The sequence below is a fragment of the Oncorhynchus tshawytscha genome, linkage group LG10, assembly GCF_018296145.1.
Source record: "Oncorhynchus tshawytscha isolate Ot180627B linkage group LG10, Otsh_v2.0, whole genome shotgun sequence".
In the NCBI taxonomy this organism is placed as follows: domain Eukaryota; kingdom Metazoa; phylum Chordata; class Actinopteri; order Salmoniformes; family Salmonidae; genus Oncorhynchus; species Oncorhynchus tshawytscha.
In genome coordinates, this window is record NC_056438.1 from 422,501 (window position 1) to 432,500 (window position 10,000).

Below are 10,000 nucleotides of genomic sequence, written 5' to 3' on the forward strand. Positions count from 1 at the left end.
AGGAAGGCTGTAGGGTGTTACAGTAGTATTATAACAGGACTTACAGTAGCTGGCAGTATAACAGGAAGGCTGTAGGGAGTTACAGTAGTATTATAACAGGACTTACTGTAGCTGGCAGTATAACAGGAAGGCTGTAGGGAGTTACAGTAGTATTATAACAGGACTTACCGTAGCTGTAGCTGGCAGTATAACAGTAAGGCTGTAGGGAGTTACAGTAGTATTATACCAGGACTTACCGTAGCTGACAGAATAACAGGAAGGCTGTAGGGAGTTACAGTAGTATTATAAGAGGACTTACCGTAGCTGTAGCTGGCAGTATAACAGGAAGGCTCTAGGGAGTTACAGTAGCATTATAACAGGACTTACTGTAGCTGGCAGTATAACAGGAAGGCTGTAGGGAGTTACAGTAGTATTGTAACAGGACTAACCATAGCTGACAGAATAACAGGAAGGCTGTAGGGAGTTACAGAAGTATTATAAGAGGACTTACTATAGCTGGCAGTATAACAGGAAGGCTGTAGGGAGTTACAGTAGTATTATAACAGGACAAACCGTAGCTGTAGCTGGCAGTATAACAGGAAGGCTGTTGGGAGTTACAGTAGTATAATATCAGGACTTACCGTAGCTGTAGCTGGCAGTATAACAGGAAGGCTGTAGGGTTTACATTAGTATTATAACAGGACTTACCGTAGCTGAAGCTGGCAGTATAACAGGAAGGCTGTAGGGATTTACAGTAGTATTATGACAGGACTTACCGTAGCTGTAGCTGGCAGTATAACAGGAAGGCTGTAGGTAGTTACAGTAGTATTATAACAGGACTTACCGTAGGTGGCAGTTTAACAGGAAGGCTGTAGAGAGTTACTGTAGAATTACAACAGGACTTACTGTAGCTGGCAGTATAACAGGAAGGCTGTAGGTAGTTACAGTAGTATTATAACAGGACTTACAGTAGCTGGCAGTATAACAGGAAGGCTGCAGGGAGTTACAGTAGTATTATAACAGGACTTACTGTAGCTGGCAGTATAACAGGAAGGCTCTAGGGAGTTACAGTAGTATTATAACAGGACTTACTGTAGCTGGCAGCATAACAGGAAGGCTGTAGGGAGTTACAGTAGTATTATAACAGGACTTACTGTAGCTGGCAGTTTAACAGGAAGGCTGTAGAGAGTTACTGTAGTATTACAACGGGACTTACTGTAGCTGTCAGTATAACAGGAAGGCTGTAGGGAGTTACAGTAGTATTATAACAGGACTTACCGTAGCTGTAGCTGGCAGTATAACAGTAAGGCTGTAGGGAGTTACAGTAGTATTATACCAGGACTTACCGTAGCTGACAGAATAACAGGAAGGCTGTACGGAGTTACAGTAGTATTATAACAGGACTTACCGTAGCTGTAGCTGGCAGTATAACAGTAAGGCTGTAGGGAGTTACAGTGGTATTATACCAGGACTTACCGTAGCTGACAGAATAACAGTAAGGCTGTACGGAGTTACAGTAGTATTATAACAGGACTTACCGTAGCTGTAGCTGTCAGTATAACAGGAAGGCTGTTGGGAGTTACAGTAGTATAATATCAGGACTTACCGTAGCTGTAGCTGGCAGTATAACAGGAAGGCTGTAGGGAGTTACAGTAGTATTATATCAGGACTTGCTGTAGCTGGCAGTATAACAGGAAGGCTGTAGGGAGTTACAGTAGTATTATAACAGGACTTACCCTAGCTGTAGCTGGCAGTATAACAGGAAGGCTGTAGGGAGTTACAGTAGTATTATAACAGGCCTTACTGTAGCTGTAGCTGGCAGTTTAACAGGAAGGCTGTAGGGTGTTACAGTAGTATTATAACAGGACTTACAGTAGCTGGCAGTATAACAGGAAGGCTGTAGGGAGTTACAGTAGTATTATAACAGGACTTACTGTAGCTGGCAGTATAACAGGAAGGCTGTAGGGAGTTACAGTAGTATTATAACAGGACTTACTGTAGCTGGCAGTATAACAGGAAGGCTGTAGGGAGTTACAGTAGTATTATAACAGGACTTACTGTAGCTGGCAGTATAACAGGAAGGCTCTAGGGAGTTACAGTAGTATTATAACAGGACTTACCGTAGCTGTAGCTGGCAGTATAACAGGAAGGCTGTAGGTAGTTACAGTAGTATTATAACAGGACTTACAGTAGCTGGCAGTATAACAGGAAGGCTGTAGGGAGTTACAGTAGTATTATAACAGGACTTACTGTAGCTGGCAGTTTAACAGGAAGGCTGTAGAGAGTTACTGTAGTATTACAACAGGACTTACTGTAGCTGGCAGTATAACAGGAAGGCTGTAGGGAGTTACAGTAGTATTATAACAGGACTTACCGTAGCTGTAGCTGGCAGTATAACAGGAAGGCTGTTGGGAGTTACAGTAGTATAAAATCAGGACTTACCGTAGCTGTAGCTGGCAGTATAACAGGAAGGCTGTAGGGAGTTACAGTAGTATTATAACAGGACTTACCCTAGCTGTAGCTGGCAGTATAACAGGAAGGCTGTGAGGCTGGGAGTTACAGTAGTATTATAATTATTATTATAAGTATTATAGTATTATAACAGGCCTTACTGTAGCTGTAGCTGGCAGTTTAACAGGAAGGCTGTAGGGTGTTACAGTAGTATTATAGTAGTATTATTATAACAGGACTTACAGTAGCTGGCAGTATAACAGGAAGGCTGTAGGGAGTTACAGTAGTATTATAACAGGCCTTACTGTAGCTGTAGCTGGCAGTTTAACAGGAAGGCTGTAGGGTGTTACAGTAGTATTATAACAGGACTTACAGTAGCTGGCAGTATAACAGGAAGGCTGCAGGGAGTTACAGTAGTATTATATCAGGACTTACCATAGCTGTAGCTGGCAGTATAACAGGAAGGCTGTTGGGAGATACAGTAGTATAATATCAGGACTTGCTGTAGCTGGCAGTATAACAGGAAGGCTGTAGGGAGTTACAGTCGTATTATATCAGGACTTGCTGTAGCTGGCAGTATAACAGAAAGGCTGTAGGGAGTTACAGTAGTATTATAACAGGACAAACCGTAGCTGTAGCTGGCAGTATAACAGGAAGGCTGTTGGGAGTTACAGTAGTATAATATCAGGACTTACCGTAGCTGTAGCTGGCAGTATAACAAGAAGGCTGTAGGGTTTACATTAGTATTATAACAGGACTTACCGTAGCTGAAGCTGGCAGTATAACAGGAAGGCTGTAGGGATTTACAGTAGTATTATGACAGGACTTACCGTAGCTGTAGCTGGCAGTATAACAGGAAGGCTGTAGGTAGTTACAGTAGTATTATAACAGGACTTACAGTAGCTGGCAGTATAACAGGAAGGCTGCAGGGAGTTACAGTAGTATTATAACAGGACTTACTGTAGCTGGCAGTATAACAGGAAGGCTGTAGGGAGTTAAAGTAGTATTATAACAGGAATACTGTAGCTGGCAGTATAACAGGAAGGCTCTAGGGAGTTACAGTAGTATTATAACAGGACTTACCATAGCTGTAGCTGGCAGTATAACAGGAAGGCTGTAGGTAGTTACAGTAGTATTATAACAGGACTTACAGTAGCTGGCAGTATAACAGGAAGGCTGTAGGGACTTACAGTAGTATTATAACAGGACTTACTGTAGCTGGCAGTTTAACAGGAAGGCTGTAGAGAGTTACTGTAGTATTACAACGGGACTTACTGTAGCTGGCAGTATAACAGGAAGGCTGTAGGGAGTTACAGTAGTATGATATCAGGACTTACCGTAGCTGTAGCTGGCAGTATAACAGGAAGGCTGTAGGGAGTTACAGTAGTATTATATCAGGACTTGCTGTAGCTGGCAGTATAACAGGAAGGCTGTAGGGAGTTACAGTAGTATTATAACAGGACTTACCGTAGCTGTAGCTGGCAGTATAACAGGAAGGCTGTAGGTAGTTACAGTAGTATTATAACAGGACTTACAGTAGCTGGCAGTATAACAGGAAGGCTGTAGAGAGTTAATGTAGTATTACAACAGGACTTACTGTAGCTGTAGCTGGCAGTTTAATAGGAACGCTGTAGGGTGTTACAGTAGTATTATAACAGGACTTACAGTAGCTGGCAGTATAACAGGAAGGCTGTAGGGAGTTACAGTAGTATTATATCAGGACTTGCTGTAGCTGGCAGTATAACAGGAAGGCTGTAGGGAGTTACAGTAGTATTATATCAGGACTTACCATAGCTGTAGCTGTCAGTATAACAGGAAGGCTGTTGGGAGTTACAGTAGTATAATATCAGGACTTACCGTAGCTGTAGCTGGCAGTATGACAGGAAGGCTGTAGGGAGTTACAGTAGTATTATATCAGGACTTGCTGTAGCTGGCAGTATAACAGGAAGGCTGTAGGGAGTTACAGTAGTATTATAACAGGACAAACCGTAGCTGTAGCTGGCAGTATAACAGGAAGGCTGTAGGAAGTTACAGTAGTATTATAACAGGACTTACCGTAGCTGTAGCTGGCAGTATAACAGGAAGGCTGTAGGGAGTTACAGTAGTATTATAACAGGACTTACCGTAGCTGTAGCTGGCAGTATAACAGGAAGGCTGTAGGGAGTTACAGTAGTATTATATCAGGACTTACTGTAGCTGGCAGTATAACAGGAAGGCTGTTGGGAGTTACAGTAGTATTATAACAGGACTTACCGTAGCTGTAGCTGGCAGTATAACAGGAAGGCTGTAGGGTGTTACAGTAGTATTATATCAGGACTTACAGTAGCTGGCAGTATAACACGAAGGATGTAGGGAGATACTGTGGTGTTAAAGAGGTAATGATTCCCACCACCAGGGAGAGACACATACACAACAGTCTCTACCACAGTTTCTCTGTGTATGTTCTCTGTGTGTGTCTAAATTCATTCCTGACTTTTGATTCTGTAATGCAAGGAGAAGACATTTACAACAGGAAGGAAAATAAAGAGATTCAGGAAAGAGAGAGAGAGAGAGAGAGGAAAGAGAGGAACGAGGGAGTGAGAGAGAGAGAGGAAAGAGGGAGAGAAGGAGACTGAGAGAAAAGAGGGAGAGAGAGAATTGGGACAGTCTGTAGCTAGATGACCTTCAGTCTAGGGAAAAGCTAGAGAAGGAGGGACCATAGAAGAGAGAGAGAGAGATGGTAAGAGTGATGCTGCTTTCCTTTTAACTGCATGGGTTTGTGTGTGTTCGTGCATCATGTTTGCACATCGTGTGTGTGTCTGCATAATGTGTGTGTGTGTGTGTGTGTCTCTGCATGTTTGTGTGTGAGAGGGGGTTAATACCCCTTCTCCCATCCTCTCTTTCATTTTTCTCTCTACCTTTCATTCCGCACCACATCGCTCATTTCCTGCTGGATTCAGCTGTGTGTGTACTACTAGCTTTACGGTAACATTCTGTACTACTAGCGTTACGGTAACATCATGTACTACTAGCTTTACGGTAACATCATGTACCACTAGCTTTACGGTAACATAATGTACTACTCGCTTTACAGTAACATCATGTACCACTAGCTTTACGGTAACATTCTGTACTACTAGCTTTACGGTAACATCATGTACTACTAGCTTTACGGTAACATCATATACTACTAGCTTTACGGTAACATCATGTACCACTAACTTTACTGTAACATTATGACCTACTAGCTTTAAGGTAACATCATGTACTACTAGCTTTACGGTAACATCATGTACCACTAGCTTTACGGTAACATCATGTACTACTAGCTTAACATTCACAGTCTGTAATAGTAGCTTTACGGTAACATTATGTACTACTAGCTAAACTGTAACATCATGTACTGCTAGCTTTACATTAACAGTCTGTACTACTAGCTTTACAGTAACATCATGTACGACTAGCTTTACGGTAACATCATGTACTACTAGCTGTACGGTAACATCTTGTACTACTAGCCTTACAGTAACATCATGTTTCACTAGCTTTACGGTAACATCATGTACTACTAGCTTTATGGTAACATCATGCACTACTAGGTTTACGGTAACATCATGTACTACTAGCTTTACGGTAACATCATGTACTACTAGCTTTATGGTAAAATAGTGTACTACTAGCTTTACTGTAACCTCATGTACTACTAGCTTTATGGTAACATCATGTACTACTAGCTTTACGGTAACATCATGTACTACTAGCTTTACGGTACCATCATGTACTACTAGCTTAACATTCACAGTCTGTAATACTAGCTTTACGGTAACATTATGTACTACTAGCTAAACTGTAACATCATGTACTGCTAGCTTTACATTAACAGTCTGTACTACTAGCTTTACAGTAACATTATGTACTACTAGTTAAACTGTAACATCATGTACTGCTAGCTTTACATTAACAGTCTGTACTACTAGCTTTACAGTAACATTATGTACTACTAGCTAAACTGTAACATCATGTACTGCTAGCTTTACATTTACAGTCTGTACTGCTAGCTTTACGGTAACAGTCTGTACTACTAACTTTACATTAACAGTCTGTACTACTAGCTTTACAGTAACAGTCTGTACTACTAGCTTTACGGTAACATCATGTACTACTAACTTTACATTAACAGTCTGTACTGCTAGCTTTACGGTAACATCATGTACTAATATCTTTACATTAACAGTCTGTATTACTAGCTTTATATTAACAGTCTGTACTGCTATCTTTACATTCTGTACTGCTAGCTTTACGGTAACATCTTGTACTACTAGCTTTACAGTAACATCATGTAATACTAGCTTTACGGTAACATCATGTACTACTAGCTTTATGGTAACATCATGCACTACTAGGTTTACGGTAACATCATGTACTACTAGCTTTACGGTAACATCATGTACTACTAGCTTTACGGTAACATCATGTACGACTAGCTTTACGGTAACATCATGTACGACTAGCTTAACATTCACAGTCTGTAATACTGGCTTTACGGTAACATTATGTACTACTAGCTAAACTGTAACATCATGTACTGCTAGCTTTACATTAACAGTCTGTACTACTAGCTTTACAGTAACATTATGTACTACTAGCTAAACTGTAACATCATGTACTGCTAGCTTTACATTTACAGTCTGTACTGCTAGCTTTACGGTAACAGTCTGTACTACTAACTTTACATTAACAGTCTGTACTACTAGCTTTACAGTAACAGTCTGTACTACTAGCTTTACAGTAACAGTCTGTACTACTAACTTTACATTAACAGTCTGTACTACTAGCTTTACATTTACAGTCTGTACTGCTAGCTTTACGGTAACATCATGTACTAATATCTTTACATTAACAGTCTGTACTACTAGCTTTATATTAACAGTCTGTACTACTAGCTTTACAGTAACAGTCTGTACTGCTAGCTTTACGGTAACATCATGTACTAATATCTTTACATTAACAGTCTGTACTACTAGCTTTACAGTAACATTATGTACTACTAGCTAAACTGTAACATCATGTACTGCTAGCTTTACATTTACAGTCTGTACTGCTAGCTTTACGGTAACAGTCTGTACTACTAACTTTACATTAACAGTCTGTACTACTAGCTTTACAGTAACATTCTGTACTGCTAGCTTTACTGTAACATCATGTACTACTAGCTTTACAGTAACATTATGTACTACTAGCTAAACTGTAACATCATGTACTGCTAGATTTACATTAACAGTCTGTAATACTAGCTTTACGGTAACAGTCAGTAATACTAGCTTTACGGTAACATCATGTAATGCTAGCTTTACATTAACAGTCTGTAATACTAGCTTTATGGTAACAGTCTGTACTACTAGCTTTACGGTAACATTCTGTACTACCAGCTTTACGGTAACAGTCTTTACTGCTAGGTTTACGATAACAGTCTGTACTACTAGCTTTACGGTAACATTATGTACTACTAACTTGACATTAACAGTCTGTACTGCTAGCTTTACGGTAACATTATGTACTACTAACTTTACATAAACAGTCTGTACTGCTAGCTTTACGGTAACAGTCTGTACTACTAGCTTTACGGTAACATCATGTACTACTAGCTTTACGGTAACATCATGTACTACTAGCTTTACGGTAACATCATGTACCACTAGATTTACGGTAACATCATGTACTACTAGCTTTGGGGTAACATCATGTACTACTAGCTCCAACGATGGGCCACAGTCCGGAACCTCCAACGACGGGCCACAGTCCGGAACCTCCAACGACGGGCCACAGTCCGGAACCTCCAACGACGGGCCTCAGTCCGGAACCTCCAACGACGGGCCTCAGTCCAGAACCCCAAACGACTGGCCACAGTCCGGAGCCTCCAGCGACGATCCCCAGTCCGGAGCCGCCAGTGACAATCCCCAGGCCAGAGCCTCCCGCAACAATCCCCAGTCCTGGGTCTCCGGCGACGGTCCCCAGCCCGGGGTCTCCGGCGACGGTCCCCAGCCCGGGGTCTCCGGCGACGGTCCCCAGTCCTGAGTCTCCGGCGAAGGTCCCCAGCCAGGGGTCTCTGGCGAAGGTCCCCAGCCCGGGGTCTCCGGCGACGGTGCCCAGCCCGGGGTCTCCGGCGAAGGTCCCCAGTCCAGAGCCTCCGGCGATGATCCATGGTCTGGTTCTACAAAGACGGAGTGATCAGTGAGGGGGGGCGGTGTCCAGAACCAGAGCCACCACTGAGGGTAGATGCCCACCCAGACCCTCCCTGAAAGGTTCAGGTTCGCGGCTGGGAGTCCGCACCTTTGGGGGGGGGCGGGATACTGTCACACTCTGACCATAGATATCCCTGTTTTCTTTATATTTTGGTTAGGTCAGGGTGTGATGAGGGTGGGTATGCTAGTTTTTGTATTGTCTAGGGTTTTTGTATTGTCTAGGGTTTTTGTATGTCTAGGGGTTTTGTAGGTCCAGGTAATATGTATGTCTATGGTGGCCTGGTATGGTTCCCAATCAGAGGCAGCTGTTTATCATATGATTGGGGGTTTGATTGTTTGTGGGTTCTTGTTCTATGTTTAGTTGCCTGTCTGTACTCTTCGAACAGCTTCACGGTTTGTTTTGTTGTTTTGTTAGTTAGTTCAGTGTTCTTTCTTTAATACAAGAGTGTTCTGGGCCATTATGACAGTTGTACTGTAGTTCTGCTCCTCAGTGTTCTGGGCCATTATGACAGTTGTACTGTAGTTCTGCTCCTCAGTGTTCTAGGCCATTATGACAGTTGTACTGTAGTTCTGCTCCTCAGTGTTCTGGGCCATTATGACAGTTGTACTGTAGTTCTGCTCCTCAGTGTTCTGGGCCATTATGACAGTTGTACTGTAGTTCTGCTCCTCAGTGTTCTGGGCCATTATGACAGTTGTACTGTAGTTCTGCTCCTCAGTGTTCTAGGCCATTATGACAGTTCTGCTCCTCAGTGTAGGCCATTATGACAGTTGTACTGTAGTTCTGTTCAGTGTTCTAGGCCATTATGACAGTGTTCTCAGTGTTCTGGGCCATTATGACAGTTGTACTGTAGTTCTGCTCCTCAGTGTTCTGGGCCATTATGACAGTTGTACTGTAGTTCTGCTCCTCAGTGTTCTAGGCCATTATGACAGTTGTACTGTAGTTCTGCTCCTCAGTGTTCTGGGCCATTATGACAGTTGTACTGTAGTTCTGCTCCTCAGTGTTCTAGGCCATTATGACAGTTGTACTGTAGTTCTGCTCCTCAGTGATCTGGGCCATTATGACAGTTGTACTGTAGTTCTGCTCCTCAGTGTTCTAGGCCATTATGACAGTTGTACTGTAGTCCTACTGTAGTTCTGCTCCTCAGTGTTCTAGGCCATTATGACAGTTGTACTGTAGTTCTGCTCCTCAGTGTTCTGGGCCATTATGACAGTTGTACTGTAGTTCTGCTCCTCAGTGTTCTAGGCCATTATGACAGTTGTACTGTAGTCCTGCTCCTCAGTGTTCTAGGCCATTATGACAGTTGTACTGTAGTTCTGCTCCTCAGTGTTCGGGGCTATTATGACAGTTG

General features: G+C 42.4%; 1 protein-coding gene across 6 annotated transcripts in view; it reads left to right on the forward strand.

Annotated features, from left to right (window-relative positions):
- The window catches only part of LOC112242781 (disks large homolog 4-like), a 118,184-nt gene that overhangs the window by 38,315 nt on the left and 69,869 nt on the right, over window positions 1-10,000 (forward strand). The window contains exon 1 of one of the 6 annotated variants that reach the window (XM_042327961.1): window positions 5,045-5,149. The exons of the other annotated variants lie outside the window; for them this stretch is intronic. Within the exon in view, the coding sequence (XP_042183895.1) occupies window positions 5,147-5,149 (3 nt within the window). The 5' untranslated portion in view covers window positions 5,045-5,146. Of the gene's footprint in view, window positions 1-5,044; window positions 5,150-10,000 lie in introns of those variants that run through there. 6 annotated transcript variants of the gene reach the window in all.